The sequence below is a fragment of the Aythya marila genome, assembly GCF_965140915.1.
Source record: "Aythya marila genome assembly, chromosome: 4".
Classification (NCBI taxonomy): Eukaryota; Metazoa; Chordata; class Aves; order Anseriformes; family Anatidae; genus Aythya; species Aythya marila.
The window spans coordinates 52,014,997-52,040,511 of record NC_139045.1 but is presented as its reverse complement, the minus strand read 5'-3'; the positions used below and the strand labels follow the sequence as shown (position 1 = coordinate 52,040,511).

The 25,515-nt window shown below is 39.3% G+C and overlaps 2 protein-coding genes across 2 annotated transcripts in view; one reads left to right on the top strand and one right to left on the bottom strand.

Annotated features, from left to right (window-relative positions):
* SLC30A9 (solute carrier family 30 member 9) overlaps window positions 1-2,692 on the top strand; it is a 33,872-nt gene extending 31,180 nt beyond the window's left edge. The window contains exon 18 of the mRNA XM_082759019.1: window positions 133-2,692. Coding sequence (XP_082615145.1) covers window positions 133-177 — 45 coding nt within the window. The 3' untranslated portion in view covers window positions 178-2,692. The remainder of the gene's footprint in view (window positions 1-132) is intronic.
* Window positions 2,693-9,784: 7,092 nt separating this feature from the next.
* Window positions 9,785-25,515, bottom strand: part of BEND4 (BEN domain containing 4) — a gene marked incomplete at its 5' end in the record, with an annotated part of 30,658 nt that continues 14,927 nt past the window's right edge. The window contains 3 exons of the mRNA XM_082759071.1: window positions 9,785-13,302; window positions 16,449-16,689; window positions 20,370-20,461. Coding sequence (XP_082615197.1) covers window positions 13,085-13,302; window positions 16,449-16,689; window positions 20,370-20,461 — 551 coding nt within the window. The 3' untranslated portion in view covers window positions 9,785-13,084. The remainder of the gene's footprint in view (window positions 13,303-16,448; window positions 16,690-20,369; window positions 20,462-25,515) is intronic.

The window sequence follows — 25,515 nt, the reverse complement described above, 5'->3', positions numbered from 1 at the left end:
AAATAGTCCAGAGATTACAAGAAAAAGGGATTTGTTATGCATTTGCCAATATTATATGAGGAATTGATTATTTGTATCCATGTGCAAAAATGTTTGAATATTTTCAATTAAAAACATATTTTTTAATTTCAGCAACGAAATCCTGATGTTCGTCATGTGGATTTGGAGATACTATAGACTTGACAGAAGAAATCTTTATGTTGATACCATTTTTGAAGAAATCACGTAAATGGCTGAAAAGCTTCTGAAATTGCAGTGACCTCAGCACCATACCTTGCTTACTTTAGCTGTAGGCTTCCTGGGCTGTTAGCACTGCTTCTGTTTCTGGAAGAGCATTAGAGTTGCAGACAACAAATTCCATGGCAAAATCAATTTGAAAAGCTACTTGACTTAAAGTCCACTGGAGAATCTGTCTGAGCATATTTACTGCAATTCAGAACTTCAGACTTGAGGGTTAGTTAGGCAAATAAAACTGCCTGAAAATATACAATATACATTTAGTTTTTCAATTTGTGTCCCTTTGCAGTCAGTTTGCACTTGTTTAGTTTCTTTCAAGATATCATTAAAGGTTCTTGGGAGATATTAAGATTAGCTAGGAAGAGTTTGTTCCAGTGGAACCTGCCAACCTTAAACTAATTGTTATATTTCAACTGTGTGATTGTTTCACAGTTCTTCTTTTCTATGAGATAAATTCTTTCAAACAGGCGCTGGCCTTCTCTTAAGTACCATGACCTGAAATCTTTTTGCCACCATTGTGATTACCAACAGCACTTCAGAAAAATCAAGTTTTTCTCCTCGGTGGTGTCAGCTTTATGTGGTTAGCCAGAGTATGTTGAGTTACTGTGAAGAAATTACTGTGTAGAGACTTCAGTGAATTTCCTCTGTTTAATTTTTTTCCTACTTTTACACTTGTTCTCCTTTTTGTAAATATCTTCAGATGTAATCTGGGAGATATTTATGGTAGTGTTTATTAAAAGTTACCTGGCTTTTTTTTTTTTTTTTTTTTTTTTTTTTTTTTGCTTTTTATACTTTTAATAGGTGGTATTGCCAGAAATGGTCATTGCTAGAAGACGTAAGAAATGTATTTGGAACTAATAACAGTCAAAACTGTGTTAGAAATATTTATAATTAAACAAATGAATACATTGTATTTTTATTTATTTACCTGTAGGCATTATCCATTATCTGAATTCTAAACTGCTTACTTTGTGTTTTTTAAGAATTGACCCTACTTGTCTGGGAAAGGAAAAGAATTTTCAGTGGTCCTCAACAATCCAGAGATAAGTGCCTAGAATTTATAACTCTGAAACTTGCAATTCTAGCACTATACAAGATCAGCTTCAGGGCTTTCTGCAGCGGGCACCCAAGTCATACCAGATTCTTTGAGAACCAGTCATTTAATAGAAGCTATGGTCGTGCATGTTGAAATATAAGTGAAATAACTACATATAAGTAACTCTGAGGAAAATCTTTTATGCACTTTAAAACGTTTCAGTAAAATGAAAATTGCTGATGAGTGAGAGGTGGTAATAAGAACTTCCTAGTGACTCCTCTGCTGAGTAATGACTGACTGGCTGAGAGAAGAAATGCTGACATGAAACACAAGTCATCAAAAATAATTTATTAAGATTAAATTATAAGCATTGCAGCAAATAATAATTGTGGAGACCAGTATGTCCAGATTTGACTAAAAGCTTTTTAGACTTTTTTTTGGTATTAAATATAATTTACCAGAGAATTATAAAAATTGAAAGTAGCATGCCTTTTGACAACTGAAAAGCACTTTGCATGCTGGCCATTTTAGGTAGAATAACATTCCAGAGTTTATTTAAAGATGGGACTTCACATGTGGTGATTGTGGATCTCTTTGGTATCCTTGCCCATAGTTCCTATTCACCAGTGGCTTATTTGTAGTGTATTGGTTTATCGTGGCTGATCCAGAAGGCATCATTTGCCTCTTTTCCCCTATTGTAGAATTAGTATATTTAAGCCTGATGATTAAAAATGCTTTTAGTAAAAGAGTTCAAAGGTAATCTGCAAGTGTACTGTATCAAGTAAATATTACTTTAAATTTTAAAGCAATTATGTTTTCAGTCATTTACCTTACATTTTACATCATTTATCTATCTCCTTGCACCTCCATGTGAACTTCATCTCAAGTCATTATGCAGTGTGCTGATGTTAGTCTTATTCATGAAGAGCACTGGAATCTGATAAATGCATAACCTCTTTCCTACTGCCTAGAATATCTACGTGGATTTTGAATTTGAATAAACGCTTAACAATTGTTATTGCGGAAATGTTAAAAACTGAAAGAGGAGTAGAATTGGGAAAACCTTGTTAGTGTGGGGCGATAGTCAATGTGATATAAATGGTTTGTATGCGGGTGTCAGCGATGCCAACAGGATACAAATTTCATAAAGTCTGCCCTGTTGCAGGGCAGAAATTTCACAAAGTTAGTAAACACTGTGTAGATACTGAAGTGTTCCAATATCTTTTTAAAGAGGAGGCATGAGTTTATATCTTTACAGGACCTCTGTTCCAACAGCCTGTAGAAATGTTCTCTTACTCACCAGAGATGTAATTCACATGAATTCTCATCCTAATTTTCTTACGTGAGTCAGAAGTATACTCACCTACATACCTTTTGTTCACATTCCAATAAAAAATTTAGATCTTTCTCTCCCGATTACATTCTTGATTATGTCATTGCAATATGTTAAATTTAAGAACCTAGAACTTGGGTTTGGATACATAATTAATTGTGTAGTTTGAGGACCTGTTTCCATTTTTAAAACTGATCTGGATGGTGGTGTACCCCAAAAAGGCTGGATGACTGTTTTTGGCAGTTCCTTTTAAGCTTGCCTGTCTTGCAGTTGGGTGAAAATATTGATTCATTGAGCCTGTCAGATTGGAAAGGCAAGGTAATTCCAAGTTGTTACATTTTAATATGTATTATAATCTATAGATTGCTTCTAAAAGTTTTGACATTTTTACTATTTTTTTTTCCTTAAAGCTTGAGGTGATGTGGGTCCATACTTAGTTTACTTTTGTTTTAGTGTTTTGGAGGAAAATATTCAAATAATCCATTTACCTGATAGAATCCTCAGAATTGAAGAAAAATTGTAAAGTCTGAAGGAGTGGATTTTTTCTTCATCACAAATACAATTGCATGATGATCCTTTAAGACTGATTTAAAGGTGTGTAGTTAAGGAAAAGGAGTGAGGGTTAGCTAACTGCAGTTATATTCTAGGAAATATTTCAATAAAAAATTAGTATGTTAAAATAATTATTTTTGTAGACTGGCATTACAGGTGTTCAAATTGTGTTCAAAGTACTACTGCCCTTTGCTTATTTGTTGTCATATCTCATAATTCTGTAAAAATTATGCTTTTAGTATAAAAATTGTTTAAGTGTTTCAATATACTGAGTGATCATAACATATTTTAAGTCAAAGTTGGCTGGACACTAGTAATATGCTTTCCTACACTCTGTAAGATAAAGATAAAATTCTGAAGTGATTATATTTGCCCCCATGAGTCAATTTCAAGCCTAAATTGTTTATAAACTTTGGAATTCAGTACTTCATGTGGTCCCACCCCTCTGACTTTCTAAAGCATTTGTTAAGCCTGTGGTGCTAGTCCTTTAGTGTGCTACAGAGTGTGTTACAGAGACTGCTTTGGGTTCTGGTCTAGGAGGAGCAGGGACTTGGGGAACAGGAGAACATGTTTTAAAAGACATGCTGCATCCTTTTTCTGCTGTGGTTTGTGCTCAAAATGAAGGTTTTTTAGCCCATGCTTTTCTCAGTCCTTGAATTCCTACTTTTTTTTTTTTTTTTTTTCTTATTTAATCTCTTACTTGGAAAGGAGGAAGCCATAACATGGAGCTTATGTCTTAATAGCAGGGCTAAATTCTACCCTTGGTCTCTGGATTTTTGTACTGGCTTCTTGTTTATTGGTAGTTTACAGTAGTGATCACTGTTTTGAAAGCTTCAAATCATGCTAGCCAAAACTACTGGCGTTCTCTGATCATGGTAGGCGAAGCTTTTTCAATCTAGAGATCTGATTTTTGTTGGTCTCCCTTTGACAAGGGGAGAGAACAGGGAAGAGTTTTAGATTTGTTTTGTCTACGTAATACACTGATTGCAATTCTATGTCCTCCTTATTTGTTATCACTTTAGCTGACTTCTATTTTCTGCTTAACAAAGAAAAAATTATACATTATGAAAGTCCCTCTATTAGTGATGAGTGCATCAAATATGGCTTTCCTGCAAAGAGTTTTTAGGCTTTTGTGTATCAAAAGGAGTGCTGCAATTTTCAAAAATTCTCAATTAAGTAATCCTTGTGCTAAAGATGATCTAGATGCGTTTCTCACAAAAGAATTCACAGAAGCATATTGTCTAAGACTTGAAAGAAAAGTATTTCATTTGGTCGTCATGTTCTTAAGGCACTTTGGCTTGGCAGAATAGAACAATTGATTAATATTGACTCCTGCACCAGAGCCGAACTTCTGTGCATGCCTAAGGGCTTACACTGCAGAAGTGGGTGTAAAATGAAAATGCACGTTTTTCCTAGCTTAAATATTGTGCTGCTTCTGTTCTTAGTGTTAGCTCTGAATAGAGAGAACAACTAACATCTATCTCTTCTGCAGTTTGCCTGCTTAATGTAAATGAGAAGTTGAGATGTACCAAACAGATTTTTTGTAGAGGGGTTGTCTAGCTTTAGTCTTTTTTTTCCTTTCTTGTCAGTGAGACAGAAATAATTAAGATCAAAAGAAAACTGTAGCTGCCTTGCATATAAAAAGAAATAGGAATCCAGGCTTTCAAGCACAATAGTCTGATTTCTGGAAGACGTTCTGAGGAAAATAAAAAACTGCCATGTGGTTGTTTGGGCTGTAGAAACTGCAGTCAATCAGTCTGGGTTTTCAGGCTGAAGCAAAAGAATAGAAACTATAACAAAATGTGTGGTAAAAAGGAAAGAATGAAAGGAAGGAAAAACCTAAGGTGTTGAGTGTTGGGAATAGGGATATATCAATACAATCTAGAAAATGTGGCCAGAGGTAAGAAATGATGTTTGGAGAGGGGAGGAGCAATACAAAATAACATTTGAACAGAATGCCTAGAACAGAATTTCTTTTTTTTTTTTTTTTTTTTTTTTTTTAAACAGTATTAAGAGAATTGAGTAATTTCCCCCCACCCCCTACTGTAGTGAAAACTTGTCTTTCTGTAGTGAAATTCAGTGACTCAGTTTATCCGTTGCCTAATCTGGTATTCAGTCTTGCAAATGTGCACCTGTTTGCCCTCTGAAAACTGAAGGGTAAGGGCATAATCTCAGTCTGGATCTGAGGAGGTGTTGTTGAGGAGGTGTGTGTTTGGTGAGTGGAGGTTGAGGAATTTAAATTGTGGAAGTGGTAGCTGGAGTGAATTAAAGAGGAAACGAATTGCTTCTTTCAGCCAAAAAGGATTGAAAAACCATACAGAAGTACAGAAAAAAGGGTGGAGTACTGTAAGGACTACAGCATTGTTGCAGTGGATTACAACTGTTACTGAACGTTAGTCTGTATTATCAGGTTGCTTAAGTGTCTCTGGATAAGCAAGATTTCCAGTTAAATCATGACATTGTGGGAAGGAATTAAAGAGAAATTTCGATGTGTAATGTAAAGAAGACATACATTTTATAAGATACCACAGAAAATGAAAAATAGGTATGGAGAAAATCATCCTTCTACATTACACTAGGTTCTTAAGGACAATTTCTTTTCTTTTCTTTTCTTTTTTTTTTTTTTTTTTCTGTGTAAATGAAAAGCACCAATTAAAATAGAAGGTCTTGGTTACTTTTTAGAAGTGTTACACTAACAGTAAGCCTGGTCATATTTTTGTATTATCGGTGTTTGTGGTTCTGTTATGGGGACAAGGGGTCTGTTAAAGTAGTGGAATACAGCTCTACACTCACTTAATCTAAGATAAGTTTGATTATTGTAACCTAAATTTAGACTGTATTTAAACCATTTGAGGTTTTGACCAACTGCTTCAAATCTGAAGACAGAAAAAAAAAAAAGCTATGTTGTATAAATGATGTAATATAAAGCTTTTTGGTAAGATTCTCTTCAAAATAAAGACTGGAAAAGGATGTGAGATGAAGTACCTGAAAAATGTCTAAAGTATTTGGAAAGCTTTTTGGCTATTGCCAAAACTATTAAATCTGAAAGCCAACGGTGGGGGTATTCACTGGTGGCAGAGCTTTCAAAGGGCAATCTCAAAACTGAAATGTGTTTTTCCATGCAGCCTTTTAATCAAATGTATTTTCTACCCCACTTCTTCCCCCTTCCGATGCTTTATGGTGTATTGGCTTTCTCATTCTGTCTTGGTTACTTCAGATTAGTATGGAGAAGTCAGTTTGATTTGTGAGATGTAGATATTTAAGTATTTCGCTGCATATGTTTTCTCCTGTAATTATAATTGAATTTGGTACATCTTGTAAAATGTCTGGAAGCTGTAATTATTCAGTAAAATGTTACATAGCTGGTAAAGGTTGTGCTCTGTTAATTTAAGCTATTTTATGTGTGTTTGGAAGGTAAACAAAGACACTGGCTTTAGGCAGTTGATGGTGACTTGCCATGTGTCTGAATTCGAAGTGCACAGAGCAGCGTTTTATGGATGCAAAACAAAGGTTATATCCATCTATTTTTACTTGTTAAATTGCCTTTGTGTGGTGTGGAGAGTGTGTGCCATTGAATACTGCGTGCTCCGTGAGCGAGCAACCTGCCTAGGGTAACCAAGCGGTATGTATTAATGCTCTGTACTTCAGTGGCAACTGAATCCTTTCCACCTGACCCCCAAAGAGTGAAACTCCTTCCCCAGTAGAGTCGATTCTTGGTGCCTGTGTCAGATGCCCACTGGTGCCATCTCCAATCCGAACCTCCAGTCCTGGCTCAGAGAGACGGCTTGTTCATCCGTGTATAGATAGCCAAGTGTTTCAAATTGCTTCAAGAGGTTGGGTTTATGTATTAGACTTGTGTATTAACAATAATTTCACAATACCAGCAAAGCTGTCCAAGCCGCTTAAGAAAATGCCAGATATCGTTCACTTGAAATTGGTTAATTAGAAGTTAGCTTAGAGAGGATTTAATATAGTGACTGGTTCACTAAAGTGCCTCTTCATCATTAATGCTGACAAAATCGAGTGGTCTGTCTGGTTATGGAAAAAAAAAACATTTCTAACTGGGCTGAAATAAAACCTGGACACGGTTATAAAAGGAAATATACAAATGCAAGAAGCCTGGGTGATAAAGTGGAGAAACTTGGAAGAAGGCAGAACATCTGTCCATATGGGGTTAGACATCAGAATTAAGTTGGTCAAGCACAGTATTTCAGGAAAAATAAGTTGTTCTTCATTTGAAACTTTGATTAATCAAGTTCAGATTGTTACAAGAGCCATGTTCTTCAATACATGGAGATAATCATAGAATCATGAAGGTTGGAAAAGACCTCCAAGAGTCTCTGGTCCAGCTGTCCCCGTACCACCTCTATCACCCATTAAACCATATCCCTAGTGCTTCAGACACCAGTTTTCTGCATTCAAAAAGAAATCAGGTTAGGGTATGATTTGTCACCCCAGCACAGATCATTATTGGGAGTGTTCCTGAGTTGTGTTCCTTTAAAAAAAAATCCCTCCTTCAGTTAGTTCAATAAATAGTCCTCTTGGCTCTTACAGTTACACATCTTGCAAGAAAACTCTTTGGGTTTTCACTCAGGTTACTACTACAGCGCATTTTTGTCAGGTTTAATTAGAATTTTTTGCTGTATTACTGACCCTGTTCCCAGATGGGAACTAAATTTAATGTTAACTTTTGTAATGGGTAACTACTTTGAGTCATTAGCAAGCCTGTTTCCTTCTACTTTTCTACAGACTGCCTTGGTAGTGGCAATTACATCTGCTAGAGTGGAAGGGTTTAAAGTGTCTTTGATAACAAAGGGTCCCCCCTCCACCAAAATTATGTGAAGATTTTTTTTTCTGTTGACTCAGGTAATTAATCTGTAGTTACTTGTTTATTTCTTCCTTTATATATCCGCAGTAGGAGCTGCTTTTATGCACCTCAGGTGTTGATGAGTCTTTGGAGAAGTTTTGTATTCATGGGGCAGGTCAGTGAGATCTGCCGAGTACTCCCTGGGACTCTGTGCTGCAACAGGGAGCATTTCTCCCTGGAGGGATTTTCATACATGAACTTGTTAGGAGCTGACCAAGACAGATCTTTTGATTTAACTAGGCGAGACCACGGTGAAGGCAGCATCTTAAGGACTTACGTGTTTGGAGAGAGGCCACCCTCTCCCTCAAAACCCTGTCTTGCTCACTGCTCGTCTGCCTGCATGGCATACACAGCCAGAATTTTTCCCCCTGCTTTAGAAAAAGGATTTCCCTCCAGATGAAGCTCCTTGTGAGGTGAATGAAATGTGGGTCCAGTGCATGAGTGCTACAGGCCACACATAAAGAGAAGCTGACACTGAAACCACGAGTTCCTGTGTAACTGGGCTCCCAGGGGCTAGTTTAGCAATTTGAGACACCTTCTTTTAACAAAAAATTTGTATAATGTGATTTTTATAATATTATAAAATGTTAAAAATGAGCATTTTTAATGCAAATGAAGTAGAACTTAAACTCCTCCTTACCCATGAAATTTAACACGTGACTTGGACCTTGGGAGGTCCCCTTCAGGGTTATCCCGGTACTTGAGCAAAGACATAAATAAGTGCCAGCAGCACTGGCTACACTCCTCTGACTGGACCAACCTTGTAACATGGCAAAAGCACATCCAAATTATTGCTTAATTACAACTTTTCTAAGAGAAGTTCAGTGTGTGTATGTGTGTGTGTATATTGTTTTTCAGGGGGATCAGTGCTATACTGCATTTCTCAGGATCACCTGCACTTACCTGGACTGTGGCTTCGCAGCCCTATGACCTTAAAAATATCAGCCCAAGGGGTTAAACTTTTGCGATATCACAGGGAAACACCAGCACCATGATTTTGTACTGGAATTATCTGGCACCCTTTTCTAAGAGGAGGCACCAGCCTGCAGTTGGGCCTGTCGTGCTCTGCTGAGTGGACGTGTGCTGCTGTACAGGCCATAATTTCTCTGCAAATCATCTGGAGTTGGGATTTTCTCAACTGGTTAAGAGAACAGGAGATGTTTGCCCAGCACTAAATTTTGAATTAAAATGGGATTGAAACTTCACTGCTTGAAAATCCAGGTCTTAAGGCAGCAAATGGGTACTTTCTATGAGTGCTCTATCTGACCATCAATAAATAAATGTTGTCATGTTTTGAGGCAGGAATGATTTATATGATATTCATACTTGAATTCTTCATAATCTTCCCCTGCGCTTGCCAGCACTTCATACCAAACAAGCATTTAATGAAAAAGACCACTGCTCTAGCCCTTTGTATAAATCTAAATGTAAAGCAAATCCATACTTAGAGCCCTTTGTATAAATCCAAATGTAAAGCAAATTTATACTTAGAGCCGACTGTGGCCGCTGCCACGCTGACGTACCAGTGTGCACGGAGAAAGAGACAGACAGGTTAACCAGAGACCAACTTTTATTGTGCATTGTTAATGCAACAGAACAAATGGAACTGGAGGTATGTAGTAATAAAACCAATATTCAAATTAGGATTAACACCTGAAATAGTAAACTGTAGGTAACAAATGTCTTTATAATTAAAAAATATTGACTGTTTAAAAAATTCTCTAAGATTTTTATATTTTTTAAAAGAAATGTGTGTTGCCACATAGAAAACAATTCACACATCCTATAGAAATTGTCACAAAAACCTTACTAGTCTATATTACACTATGCACTTTTTTGTACAATATCTGGTAAAGGTCTATCCCTAACCTGTACTTACTCTACACAGTACAATCATCATTAGAAAGTATTCATAGAATTAACTACACCATAACAATAAAAATATCGGGATTAATGGTTTTTTAATCACAGTTTCTCCACAAATATTTGTCATAGAAAATATAGCGAAGGCATGTTGGCACAGATGGGCGTGCGGTACTGCTACACAAAGTTTGAGAGAAGGCAGATACATAAATGACAGTAAGATTAAAGAGTATGGAAGGATAAGACAAGGATCTATCCTCCTGGGACTTGCTGGAGTGACATGACAGATAGCAGCTTCCTTCTGCTGCCAGCCTGCCGCCTGCATCCAGCTCGGAGAAGGGATGTGCTGACTTACAAAGCACAGTGCTTAAATATGGATATCTCGCTGTGCGAGGGCTTACAGGCTATCTATTATTTCGGGTCCCATAGCGTTATACCTAACATCTTGTGGATACATAGATGCTTCGATCTGCATGGATTCATAATGCCTCGTGAATAAGCTAATTGGAACAAGTAGTTGTGAAAGGGTTTGTAAACGAAAGGGGTGGGTGAGGAGTCAAGTGGCCATGATGGCAGTTAAAAACAAGAGAGATGCTGCCATGGTCTATTATTGTTAAAAAAACAAGCATGAACAAAAAAAGAGATGAGCTCCTGTCTTCTGATGCCTGTCTGTGACTACTATTCATGTCACCAGTGATTGCACAGAAGCAGCTGAGGGCAAAATTTTGTTCATAAAGAACGGTCCAAACCTGCCAAGCCATTTCTAGTGCTAAAGTGGCTTTCAGGATGAAACTATACATTTGGTTATTTTGCACAATATGAGAGCACAGGATTGTGAGCGGTACCAGGACGCTGGTTACACTTCTTACACTAAAAATAAAGCTAGACTTACAAGTTATTTGCAAAATCTTTAGGTTATTAAGTGAGAGAGGTCTGTCCAGTCCAGTAACTCTGTTCTGCAACTATTAAAAATGAAGCATCTGTGTTTTTAATCTTATATGCTTAACCATTTGAAAGGAACCATCACAATGTTTACAAAAATACAGCATGATACATATCGCTGTGGACAAATTTACAGCATAATGTTGACTCGCACGCTCTGACATGTTTTACCAAGTAGTTCTGGCAAGTGTCACCACATTAAACATATACCAGCAAGACTTACACCATCTGAGCAATGTAACATCTTCTATTATAGTTCTCTTAAAAAAAAAAAAAAAGTGTTAAGTTCAACACGGAAAAGCTACTAAAGGATAGCTGTACTGTGACATTTTTATACACCGAGTATCTTCCCCCTTGGCCACCGCACACCACTGACTGGTCAAAGAGAGTCGCCTCCTGCCTGCACGAGGGATGCTGCCCCAAACCCCTTGGCCCGGGAAGGAGCAGTGTGACCAAACTGCTTGTTCTCTGATAAATTGGTTTGTCTGGGTCAAATAAGTGCCTTTCGACCCCCTTTTAAAAATTAGCAAAATGAAAATGAGCTGAGAGGTACTGGGCATTTAAGGGCCTAAAGCATATCCTGACTGAGCGTGGCTCTGTCTACTGTGGTTGGAGTTGTGTGCCGTTCATGGCAGCAGGCAAAGGGGAGGCAGACAGCAGGGAGAAATGATGGTGTGGGTAAGCTGGCATTTGAGAGGCTGCCCCAGTCCTTCATCCATGGTCAGGCACGGGCTGGGTGCTTCCCCCCCTGCCCAGTGTGCGGGGAGGAGGTCGGGAAGGAGAGGAGGATGGCGGAAGGAGCAATTAGTAGCTTCTCTAACAGTGTGCATGGGGCAGGGAGGAAAGCTGGGGAGCATGAGATACACGTTCAGCAGAATCAACACTGATGAGGTAGCACTAAAGGTGATCGCAAGCGGAGTGGATTTTCTTTCCCAAAACCAGTGCCCTGTCCCTGCCGGCCGGGGAGCGTTGCCTCAAGGAGAGCTGGGCCAGGTGGTTGTGGCGAACACCAGCACCAGCCTGAACAACTGGCCAGGGCACGGAGATCGAAACACCCTGACGCTGAAAGGAAAGGGTATTGTTTCTTTGGCATTACGTATTTCTGGAGTGCATCAATTTGGAGGGACAAGGGACTCCCAAGCCTTTGAAAGTAAACGTTTTTAATGGATGGACTATTTTTCTGTTGAGCTGGCATCTGCTTCCCATGTTGCACTCTGCTGTAAATTGGCTTCTGCTCTAACACACGTCCTTTTTCACAGCTTAGTCTGGATCCCAGGTTTACTTTTCTTACAACAAAATGCTAAATTAGGCTTTTCTAACTCAACCCCTCCCTGAATGCACCACTGAGCATCTGACTATTGAGACCAGCACATTGCCTCATCTATTTCAAGGAATGGATATAAAACACAAATGAAAGCAAAAACAAGAAAAGGCAATTTAAAACCTCTAAAGCTACATAATATGGCTGCAGAATAACAACAGACAAAGCAAAACCTGTCTTCTGAAATGGCGATTTGTTTTTAGCAATCTTTTTTTTAATGAAAACTGTCATGATCAACTCTAATCCCTTAGAAATCTAGATAAATATAGTGTCTATCCGATACACAAAGCAATTTTTATCTATTAGAAGTGCCTGTTATTGTTCTGGGTCTTTGAAGGATTCTGTTGCTGATGAGTGCTGATGTTTTATCCAGGAAGCTTAATTTCCTGGCATAGCTGGCTAAAGGAAGTCCCTGAATTTTCCATCTCGTGTGGTATTTTAAGGTAGCATTTATAATTATACTGCTTGCTGTTAAGAAATGAGCATTTTTTGGTTTTGGTCACATGCACACGGACTCATTCTTACATCTCCTACTCAGGAAAAGCAAATAGTACCTGGTTGTTCTGTCTGAGGGTCCAGACCTGGGCTTGTTACCAATGGGCAGACAAGATGGTAGCTGTTGTTTCTTTTGAAATTTGTACAATTTTTAAATTATCTTTCCTCTAGAACTAAATGGAATGAACTGCAGCTTCCCCTTGGGGGTACTATGAAGGGTTTGCAAATAATAGGCACTGAGAAGTCCCACAGGGCAGGTCTTGAAATGGATTTCTTTCTGTAAATGGGGACATGGTAGGATGGAGAAGCTGAAATGTATGCAGTATGTGTTCAAACATGCTTTGGACTCTTAAATGACTTCAGGGTAAGTATGCTTAACAAATAGTCTCTTCTAAATTAACTGCTTGCTACTGTTGCATGAGTTTCCTCTCACTGCTGTCAATCGCCAGATCCGTCTTGCATACCTCTATTGAAAACTTCGTCCTGTGATCCTGGATGGTCAGTCCCTTCATAGTATGAGTTCCCATTGTGAAGGAAAGTCCCCACCGCACGCCCTTGCCGAGCGTGTCCTACTGCATCACTGAAGACCTTGTTTATTTGCTCTTCGGATGGCATCCACCAGTCAGGGTTGGAAGTACAATGCATTCTAATGAACTCTGCAGGAAAACAGGCAAGGATACAAAAAACAGCTTGTCTTGGCAGCACCTGGTATTGCCCAGACATCAAAAGCTCATGGGAAAAAAGAAACAGGGGCACCATTGTTCTACTGAAACGGAGGTAAAGCCTTATGGGAAATGCCATGAAAATGCCAGTTGGAGCTATCGTACTTCTGCACAAGTGTGCTTCTCCACATGCAGTGTCTGCTCTTATACCTGAGGGGATCTGCAGAGAAAACCCCTTCTTGCAGAAAGAAAAAGAATTACTTCTGAGTAACACTTATGATTCAGCACCTGCAATACATGCAAAAGTTAAAACGAACTGGGATGTATTTCATTGAAGTCTGTTTTGTATGTGTGTGTGTGTCTTAATGTGGTTAATTTCACGGACTTTCATCATCTCCCTCTGCTGACTGCTTGAACATCTGCAGGTTGCAGCAGCCCATGACCTGCTTGAAAACGTCACTCCTCTGATTTCAGTTCAGTGCTGCTTTCTGTTTGGAGTATCTTTCATTTTAAGTCCTGCTCCTTCCATCTCTTGGAATCTAACACTTACTTTTCAGAGATTAAACCGGGCTTAGAAATGGGTGAGATGAGAGTGCTAGTCTGGGGAGCCATGCAATAGTTTTCAGTGTGTGAGAAAGTGAATCGTACTGCAAGTAATTTGGCCATTTAAGTAGCTGCTGCTACAAACAGCTATTTGTATGTGATGATTAGCTTTTAAAATTTCTGTTCAGATTCTCTGACATGCAATGGCTACACTTGCAGAAGGCACCTTACCAGTTCTGGAGTTGTAACTGCTAGGTGGATCTCCAACAGGTGCATTTGGACGTAGAAACATCCAAAAACAATTTTAAATGTGAGGGTACCTTATTAGATATATTGGATACACAGTATCTTATATGGAAACACAGCTTCTTATTTGTTCTGTAACATTAGTTATTCCCTCATGCTGTATTGTGTCTCCCAGGATATTTTTAAATTCCATTTTCTCCTGTTGACAAGCCAACGGCACAGTAAGTGGCACAAGGTAACTTCATTACTGTTACATCATCTTGAGACCAGGGAAAGCTGTGCTTTTACATGAGTTACTGTGCCTGCAAGGTATCTCATCTGTTGGACAATTAGGATGTGATTTTTGCATAGCTCTTCCAGCAGTGTGCTTGCAAAAGTGATAGCTATCTTGGTTTTAAATTCATTTCCCTTAAAATCCACATAGGCAACAGTAATTCCTAGTTACGTTCACAAGAGGCTTCAGACTGGCATTTTTCTCAAAGAAATGGTCACAATGTGAAGGAGTAATCTGATAATTTACCTACGCCAGGCTGTTTTAAAGCTGGTTCCAGACATTGGTCAATTGTAGGAATACACTGAAAGTGCTTATAGATGTTTAATCTGCTCTGAGAAAGCAGCAGTTTGTTTGTCCTGCTGTGGCATGAAGGCATCACTGGACATGCTGGGAATTAATTGCATTACCTGGGCTTGCAAATGGGTAGGCGTCAGTGGCTAACTCTTGGCCCTGTAGAAAGTTGTCATCTTCCCAGTGTTCCCACCCGCACACAAGCGTCCAAAAGGACAGCTGTCTCTGTGGCTTTCTTAACTATACTGAGTGTTTTGGCTTCCTGTTAAAGCTTCTGAAAATTAAGGCAATTGTCCTTTCTCTTTCTCTAACGAATACTTCACACCTTCAGTCTGCCTAGTGCCCCCAAAAGGCAAGTAGTTATATGCATATGCTCATCTATGGGTGGAATAACTGTTAGTCTTAGTAGGACAAATGGGTATGAAAGAGGAAGAAAAGGGTATTAACTCTCTGTTTGTGCCCAAATCATTAGATGAAAAGGCCATTTAGTAAATAGTAGTCATCCCTTCGGCCTTCCATTTCCAGGAGACCTTCTGAGACTCTGAATGTGGCTCCAGACCTTTGTGCAGCTTGCTGTGCAAGGGACTTGCCCTTCTCTTGGGCTCTGATGGAGGATAAGGTCTGGCAGAGTATTCTACAATAGTTGTAGTATAAGAAGAGCACCTTTGCCTAATTTGTCTGTATGTAAAAACTGAGTTCATTACCTGGTTACATCAATGTGCTACAATTAAATGTATGATCTGCTTGGCCTTGTTGAATTTTTTCTAACCCAAATGGGAAGAGGCTCCATCTTACGTATAACCACTTTGGATTCCTGTTAAATGACTAAGAATATTATTGCTGGCTGCTGAAAATTTAGCAATTTACACTGCATTGATTAGGAAAACAGTCTTGTAGTAAGTCCAATCTAAATTTTATGTATGTGCTCATAGAGCACTATAAATTAACTGCAGAAATGATAAACAGCTGCATTTATGAAATGCAGACACTGATACTACAAAAATGTTTCAACTGGGCTTTAAAAAGTCCTATTTTTGTATGTTTCATTATAAAGTAACAGGTCTTAAAAATGTAGAAAACCGAAGTATGAACTGCCACTGCAGCAATTTCTTCCCAACGTAGGTCCCTTCTCTGTATTGTCCAACATCCTCTCTCTTTGACATTGTGAAATACTTGCAAAATTCCCCTCCTGTTGAGGCCAAACATAAGGGAAAGTGATTCCCTAACTTTTGCAGTTGATGTTGCATCAGCATTCCAAAGAAGAAGTTAAATCCTTGACACTGCATTTCTGTACACTTTGTATCTAACTAACCTGTAGATGTTCTTGACCCTATAAAAAGTTCAAGCCTACTCGGAATCTTGGTAAGGTTTTGACTTCAATAATGTACTGCACTAACTACATGTTTGGCTAAAAAATATTCTTTTTGTTAATTTTGCTGTATATCAGTGTCAAAGAATGCCCTGTTGTTTTACTATAAAATAAGGCAACCAGGATTGTCTGATTTTCCTTTCAAGTACCTTGGTGTCATGCAGCTTGTATTTGTCGCCTCTCCTTAAATAAGCAGCCCTGTTTTTTTCCCATTCAAATATCTATATACATATACATAATACATACATATATGAATGTATGTATTAAAAAAAATGGGGAGGGTTTCTGGCTGCTTGCCACCTGTCTCTGAAACCCCGTCTAGGTCTGCAACTGTCAGCCAAACGCTTCTACTGAGCCAGAGCCAATGTGGTGAAATGAGATCACATATGGTGGACACTGAGCGAAAGGATGCAGTACCTCTGAGACATGTTACTTTTACGGGATCCAGAGGACGTCTTTCAGGACCTGTCTCTCCTGACTGCACTGACCTTTTCCTTTTCCCAAGGCCGCATGAGTACTTAAGCTCATCGGTTGTGAAAACAAATCTGATGAGATATCGAAGGAGTCGCCGTCCGTCTTTCTTGGAAGAGTTTACAGCCTCATCCCACTGTTTACTAGTGATGTAGACAGGATAGTTGTTCAGCAACTGCTTACTCCCCTGGAAAAATGAAATATTTTCACTGCTTATTTTACAAGGCAAACAGGTAAAGACGTCATTTGCAATAAATAAATATGCATTTTAACTAGCTGAGATGCTGACAGTGAAACACACACCATGGTGAACAAAAATTGCCTTTTCTAAGTACTTTTAAAATTAGATTTCCATTTTCTACAACTACAACTTGGCGAGGTGCAAGGCACACATTTTGAGAGATGGCCATTGATAATCTGCGCTTTAACAAGTAGGTTAAAAAGTGTTAAGAACTAGTGACTGGATATGCTATTCAAATATAACCTTTCTTCTTAATATGTTAAAATGCATAAAAAGGGTCTTTGAAGAGCATGATCAAATGGATCACTTCATACCACCTGACAGCTTACTTCAGAGGTGGCTCTATTTTTATAATAAATTTATTACTTCTGTAGTGCACACCTGATATCTGACAGCAGTTATGTTACTGTGAAAAGTATAAAGAAAATAAATAAAGCAACTATGAAAACTAAAAGCTTCATTACTATTAATGAATGCCATATTAACTCAAATTACAGCTTTATGGAAATGCCACCATGTCAGCTGGAAAGAAATTTTGCTTTTAACCTTTGTAATTTGTGTGCTTCAATATTCCAACGTCAAATGAATGCTGCAGGACTAATTATGGGAATTCCTGTAATCCACACACATTTATAAGCCCTCTCATTCAGTTGTACCTAAACTGTATTACTTGAATTCTTGCTGCCTATAAAATAGTTCAGGATTAGTTGATTAATAGAAGATGATATTGTTAATACCATCTTCTATTGAAAACACTGTTAATTTGCTTGTTAACAAGTAAATAAAGCATACAAATAACCCAAACCACACACTCCTAGACACTCATCCACTTGTACAGCTACACCTGTTTATCAAAGCATGCAGATCTGGAGGCCCAATTAGTGCAAGCTTCATATAGCACTCAGCTTAGGTAGGGGTTCACAAGAAATGAGAAAAACCTGTGTCTGGGGTTCAACACAGGCAATCACCTGCTTGCTGCGCTTGTGGCCAACTGTTGCAAAGTTATCCTCCTTGCTTTTGCATCTCTGATATCTGAAAACTATTTTAAGGACTTCCCTTGCCTCCTTTCATATGTTTATAAAAGTGTGCTGGGAGGCAGCTTAGGAGCATCTTTGAAGGTATTTTCTTTTATTTTCTTTTGCAAATTTGATGAATATGCAGAAGGTTGAATTTTGTGAAGACTGTGATGAGGGGGAGTCTGTTTGTATGAATCGGGACATTGGCATCTCCCAACGTAGGGGAGCACTGCTGGGAGCTCAGCCTACATGATGGGGCGCTGCTTGTTCACCTTGGTGTAAACCCAAAGGGCTTGGTGCAAACTGCTGCAAAGTCACCTACAAGCAAACCCAAAACTCAACAATGGAAGCCACAACATAAAGGGGGAGAAGGGCTTTGTTCTGATGGCCAACGATCTCAACCAAGTGGGAGCTGACACTAATATTTCCTTGCCTTTTTCCATCAGAGATGCAATGCACAGGACCACCTGATCCCCATGTTGATATATATATATATATGCATGTTTAGCAGCTTGCTCAACATCCCTTTTATATGAATCTAACTATTTTCCACAAGAACCTTTCTTACTGGTACTGGTGGGAAGTACGAGCTGCAGCTAACTGTGGGTATTGCCTTGCTGTTGAGCCTGAGAGGCAGAAGCAGCGCAACACAAGTCATTGCACAGTGCAGGGCTCCAGGCTTGCTCACGTGTCTTAGGGTTGGATGCTCATCTGTGGCTTTGCTAAGCAGCACGTTATCCTAAAAGCTACCGTTTAAATGCATTGCACTGATGGAAATATGGTCTTCCAAGCCTAGCGCAGCAAGGCCTGACATCTAAATTTCATGAGAGCTCACATTACTATTAACTATGGAGAAGGTAATAAATTTTGCCTAATTTCCTCAGCCCAAATCTTATTACACTTCTCTCTTATTCCCACTGAAAGTTAGGATATTTTTCTTCATTCTTCTCTAAAGGCTTGATATAGTGTTATGATACTCTGTTAAACAATTACTGCGCTCCTGCTATGGATACACTTTCATTACTTTGTGCGAAAGTAAAGCACTTCTGGGCAAAAGATCCTTGGTAAATATATGATGCAGTTTGGTGCGTCCAGCAGTCATTACACTAGAACAAACAGAAAACCTTCCAGAAATGAAATAAGCAGATCCTGGAGGAAGAGCCACAGTAAAAATGCGTTCATGCTTGTATTTGTACATGATTAAATTTATGAATAAAAGATTAGCATCTATGTGTTTAATTGAATAAAAAATTCTGTCACATCATGACAAGCTATTCCATGTGGGGCATTACAAAGTAGCCTTACTTTTACAGTGCTGGAAAATTTCAGTTAAGCAGAAGAGCATTAAAAAAGGAACATGAAATATTGGAATATATTTGAGTGATAACAGCTAATGATATATAACCATTATATACATCAATTTGCATGGGGTAAAAACTGAATGGAGAAGCAAACCAATGCAAAGCCTGAACTGCTACAAAGCATCTTCAGCAAAATGATGGAATATTGGACTATGTGAGGCTTGCACGACATATAATTTATATGAGGAGCAATAGGAGGCCAGACTAGACTTTTGTCTTCCCTCCTATGGTTTTGTTAGCGTGAATATTGGGTACTGACAAGTACAGACTATATATATGATAGCATGCATAATGAGATCCTGAAATATAGATGGTCTCAACTAGAGAAGTCTCAACAAATCCACTTCATCTGAGGCATTTTTACATGCCTGGATAGAAACATATTGGAGGAAAATTAACATGAGTTACACTAAAGCTGATACCTACATCTGTATGTCTATTTTCTAGAGGAGAGGACTTGAATTTTATTTTTTTTTTTTTTCACTGATGCACCTTCAAAAGGAACTTAATTGCAAAATTCCTAATATCCACATTAAGCACAAACTAGCCAACACACAACATGTTGCTTGGGATCCTTTCTGAAAAGAAAAGGGTGCTCCAAAGACTTTGTGAAGTCTTATAATGGTTGTGGTGGCAAAACAAAGGAAGTAAGGTGTATTTCAGAGCTCAGGGATGCATTTGACAACAGGAGGCTTTGTGGGAAGGTGTAGGAAGCCCCACTTTTTTTTCTTTACAAAACATTTCTCCCCTCCCTGTGCTGTCCAAGCCCAGCCTTCAACCTCATGCTCTCCAGTTCCTCCCTCTCCCACGTCTGGCAGTGCCTTGGCCCCACAGAATGAATGCCCCGTGTGCAGCCACCCCACACCTTCCTACTCTCTGGGCAAAGGGGAGACTACAATGGGCTCCATGCTTCCAGCTACATTTTTCACCAACCCAGTCCTAGCCTGAAGTCCACCTATGACCCATCAGTGATGCTCCAGAGGCAAGGGGAGAGAAAAATTATCCGTGCAAGTGCAGTGGATGCAAATGAAGGGAGTTATGCACTGCTCACTAAGTCATCCTATATTACACTAGTGATGACGCTTTTCCATTTTGGGGATTACTGTAGCTAAGAATGACAGTTTAATAAAAGATTTTACATATTTTACTACTACATGTATTCTTCCAGCACCTCCTGATTTATCTGCCTACAAGTTTTCAATGAATTTTCAAACACAAGGATATGTAGCTTGTCTTTGCTGCATACTACCTCAGTCGGATGGTCTGCTGGCTGCGGTACCAGAAGTTGGTTGTGATGCTGAAGTACAGTCTTCAGATAATCTAAAACAGTCTGGCAGGGCACTGCATGAAACAAATTGCAATTACTGTATATTAGCTAGCTAGCACAAAATAGAACAACAATATTAAATCAAGCAGTGTTCTTCAGGATCTGTGTACTTCTGTGAGATTTATTTCAAATAGGAAATATACCTCATTTTGATTTGTGCTGTCATTTCATTCAATAAATACACAACAGATGCCACATTTCCTACGCTGAGATTTCTGACATTGCTTTTATTTTCTGCCCACTAGTTTTCAAAGGCTTTCTCTGGTTTGAAATTATAATTATTACAAATATAAATTAGGTCAGCGGTAATGATAATAACAAAAATCTGTAAATACTGTAAACAGGCCAAACCATACAAGGGAGAAAACATTCCTTGGACCTAAATCATGCGCTGATTAACATGTAAATATGCTCATATATTTTAGAAACTACAGTCTGATTAACTATACTGAGCAGATTTAATGATTCATATACTTTAATTTCTTTTCCCACCCTCCTCCCAAATTTGTTATAAAACTAGGTGTTAGGCAAATTGCTTTCGTTCTCTTTCCTGCATCCTTCCCTCTTTCCATCCCCATTGCTCTCATCCATTTCAGTGGTGGTACCAATATCTCATTGCCTTCTGCTGAGGTGATAGGTTAATTAGGGATGATTCAATTATGGGTCTCTCTTAAACAGATGCTGCCACATCCCTGATTAACTCTGGAGTATTTTTGAGATACAGTGCTTTTCTCCTGAGCCTGAAACACAGTAGGAGAATTAAACAGATATTAACCCAACATTAAGACTGACTTTTCCAAGACTAAATAAGCATCATTTTTAAGGTACCTTCTCAGACTTATTTTGTGTGTTTTGTTTCAGTACAGTATTCAGAGATAATGTTAGCTTCAAATAAATATCCAGAAAAAATATCTAGTGTTCCTTCTTTTTCTATTTATTCCTTGGTTTTTGGTCTTTACACCTGTAAAATCTGGCATTTAGGGCTTTGTCTTAAGCTGGCAATCTAAAAGCAAGCACTTGAATCACTGAAAATGTGTTAAGGCAGGCTTTACAGTGGTCTTCCCCCAGTATTTTGCACTATTCCCTGGGCACTCAACTGGACAGTAACTATGCCCTTGTCTAGGTACCTTCTCTGCTTTGAACATGGACAAAGCAGCGTTATGTTCAGTAGTTTGCATACAGAACCTATGTAGAGTGCCTCACATGGGTAACAAATTCCTACAGTGTTTCATCATGTGCTATGTATCTGTAAAGACGAGCAATCAATGTACTTACTCCTGTTTCATTTGACGTATTGTACTTTGCCATGTGAGTTTATGGGCTTTATGTTGGACAAAGTTAGCATTTCCAGAGACTTGTACCCACTTAATATATCTGGTGTAGATGCTTCGCTGCTTATTGCTAGACCACTGGTGTAGGTGCTATGCTGAAGTATACAAGCAGGAGAGTGTAGATGCTTTTTTTTTTTTTATGGAAAAAAAGGCTTTTTTAAGTGTCATCAGATGGCTTTAGAAAATGCTTCGATTTTGAAAAAGTCAGAAGGGCAATCAAGCTTAACAGTCTCACCAACCTGTTCTGTATCCGTCTTGTAACGAGAGCTGTGTATTTAGCATATAGCAGCAATCAAAAAATTCAGTACAAGTTCTTGAGTGGAATATAGGAGAAAAACATGTTAACCACAGCTAGTTTTAGTACACTAAATATTCTTCAGAGGGTGTGGCAAGAAAGCGTTTGGATTCTTTTTCCCCAATTTTATACAGAAGAAAGGTTACGGAGGAAGAAGAAAAAAATTCTTCTTTTGCCCCTGTGTATGGGCAGAAAGATGAGACACTGTCTGGAGACCCTTTCTTTACATTTTGTTCAGCAAAACCAAGTCCCTACGGTCCTATACCAAGTGACTTGCCTGAAGAGCTAAATAAACCAGTACTGAAACCCTACAGAAAATAAAATGCTGACTGAGGACATCATAAGCTGGTGAATAGGAGAAAGTTCCTTTTAGTGACCTGAATTCTTAGCATGAAGTTGGAGGTGTTCTAGTAGCCTGTATGTAAGTGCAAAAGGAAACTGTGCCCTACGCAAAATACACCACTTTTATATGTGTTTGCTGTATGATGTGCCCAAAATTAAGATTAGCCTGGGAATGCCCATGTTACTTTGTGATTAAGTGGGTGTGCAGGGAAGAAGCAGATGGATCTCAAAGATTTGGCCCGGGTAACTTCACAATCCATGTGACAGGGTCAGCAAAAACTCCTGTTTGAGTGGAAGTTACCGCAGGCATCTCCTGTGAGACCCTGGGATTTTCTGGGAGGTGACAGTGAGGATGGAAAGGGCCAGGATGGGTGATTGCATTACTGCCTGAAAGAAAAGATGCTTGGACTTGGAGGAGAGCTGAGTGACACTCAGGAAACTTGAGATACTTGAGAAGAATCCTATTCCTGCTGCCCTAAATGTGTCCCTTTTTGTTTAGCACGTGCATTTTGCACATACAGCCAAAAGCATCACTGCTACCTGGGAGCTTCAGGTCCTCACGAAGCTGGGTTCAAAACAGCCTGTGAAGTTTGCACTTGCCTTTCCAGCTGCCTCTATTAGCAAGAGTCCCTGTTGATAACGTGATGATTGTCAGCCATACTCGGTCCCTATTACCTGAATAATGTGTCAAAAATTTCTAGTTTTTAGGAACTGATCTCACAGCAGGGTACCATTTTACTCACAAAAAGTAATTTCACTGCAGACTATTCAAAGATAGATTTACACTTGTTCTTCCAAATGAATGGGGCACAAGTGAGAAAGGAAAGTACACAGGTAAATATCCAACCCGTTGTGTCTCTGGCCCAAGAAATGCAGCTCTCCTTTAACCATATGCTGCTGATACAAGGCTTTCTCATTGCTGGTGAGAAATGCGAAGGCGCTAAGAGCTGACTGAAGCTTATAAACACTCTTATCTTCACAAAAGCAGTAACATTTCAAGCACAAAACCGTATGATTTTGTTATCATTCTGATGGCTGGAGTCCTTTGAGCACTTTTGACTTGTAACACCATCACACATCACACTGGCTGCTCCTGGTGCAAACAACGCCAGCCTTTCAAACACCAGATGCTACTTGCAAAGCCAGGGTTCTTGGCCAGCCTTATTAACCAGCCCCAAAAGGAAGCCCCAAAGAGGGCAGTGCAAGGCCCAAGAGTCAAAAATTCCATTTTGCTTCTGCATCCTATTTAGGGCTCTACAAATACTCTCTTTGTCAAGAGGTAAGAACTGTTTCCTGCAAATCCCACAGCAAGCGCAACTTTGTAAGAGCCTGTGGCTCCCAACTGTACGAATAATCACTTAAACCTGCCTGCTTATTCATTTTGTATTTATTTTACTTTGATGTGGTCTCTAGAGAGTTAACAGGATCACAACCTGGAGAGCTGATTCTCTGCATGCTTATGCATGTACCCACTATCAGTGACATTACCAACAGGGCTCTCTGCTTACTGTAACCAATGCGAAAGATGCTAATGTGGAAATAACAGTTGCTTGCTATGATTTAGTAGAAAGCCTGAGGGGAGGCAGCAATTTTCCTGCCCATTAGGAAGAAATTCCCGTGGCCTTTACTTCCTCTGAGTGACTCAGAAAAGATGCTGAGAGTGGCAAAGCAACCTGGCCTGCAGGGAGGGACAAAGGAGCGGGATCTTTGGGTAAGCTCAACAGCGAGAAGGAGGTGCTGGGGAGTACTTAGTATGCCGGGGAAAGCTGCCCATGCTAAGATGCTGAGCAGTGACTAAGCAGGACATGCTCAGAGGTGGCAGGACTTCATTGTTAATTGATCAAAGTTACGAGACCTTATTGTTATTCTGGGCAGAAAACTTTGTTTGCAAATGTTGTAACAGCGGTCCTTTGGCACAGCTTGTCACGGCTTTCTCTGTGGAATATCCTAATTTCTAATAAAGCGTTGACTGGTGTGTCGGCCACCGGCTGTGCTGCGTACAAAAGGCAGGGTTACAAAATCCCTACACCACCTATGGGTTTGTACACCAAAGGCCACACCAGCCCATTGGCTGCCCTGAGCATCAGTATCCAGCTGGGAACCCACCACGGCTTCCAAAAGCCTTTCCCAGCATCCATTTCCTAGTGGCTGAAATGAAGCCAATATTCAATATTTAGTAGTAATATTGAATATTTGGTGACATTGCTCTGTGCTAAATGCACAGTGTTCGGATGGGTCTGTAACCCATCATCTTCCTCACTCTGTTACCTCTGCACTCCCTGCAAACTCTCAGTAATGATTGCAAGTTTTCTTCCAGGACACTGATGAAACCATTAAAAACACAGGCTACAAACAGTTTCGCAAAGAATTGCTCTATAAATTCATCTGCCTCATGGCAATTTCCCAGTTACAAATGTGTTTGCATTTTTTAAAATCACTCCTTGTTACATAATGCTAAGTAACACCCTGAAGACCTGCAATATCCTCATCAGCCAAACTTTTCATCTCATCAAAACCATTCGGCAGGATCTTGACTGGTACCAACTCCATTATTCTCTTTTAATTCTCTGTCAGTTGAATCGGGAATCAGTTGTGCAATTATTTTGCCTGGGATCAGCATCAGGCCAGCAAGCCTATGATCATCCCAGTTATCTCATGTATCCTTTTAAAAAATACATTATAGAGCATTTGCAAAAATAAATTATAGAATATTTGTGCCTTTCAGTCTTCTGGAGCATCCCAAATATTCCAAAAGACAATCAAAATCAGGGTCAGGGCCCCTTTTGTCCACTCTCATTTTTTTTAGCTCTTGAGGTGAGCTGTCCAAATCTCATGACTTTTAAACCATCACACTTTCAGGAGGGACTCCTGAATCCACTTGTGAACCACTCTCTGTTGCAACCTGAACTGAAACACATCAGCTTGTACTGGAGTCAGCATCTGTTTGCCACTTCCAAAACCAGTCGCAACTCTGGTGCTCCTGAGCACTTTAGTTGTCCTTGTCCTTAAGGCTGTCTGTGGAGTGTTGCAGGAGACAGGTGAGGCTGCAGTCCCACCTAGAGCAGCCACTGAACTTGTGCTAACACCCAGAGACAAGGTG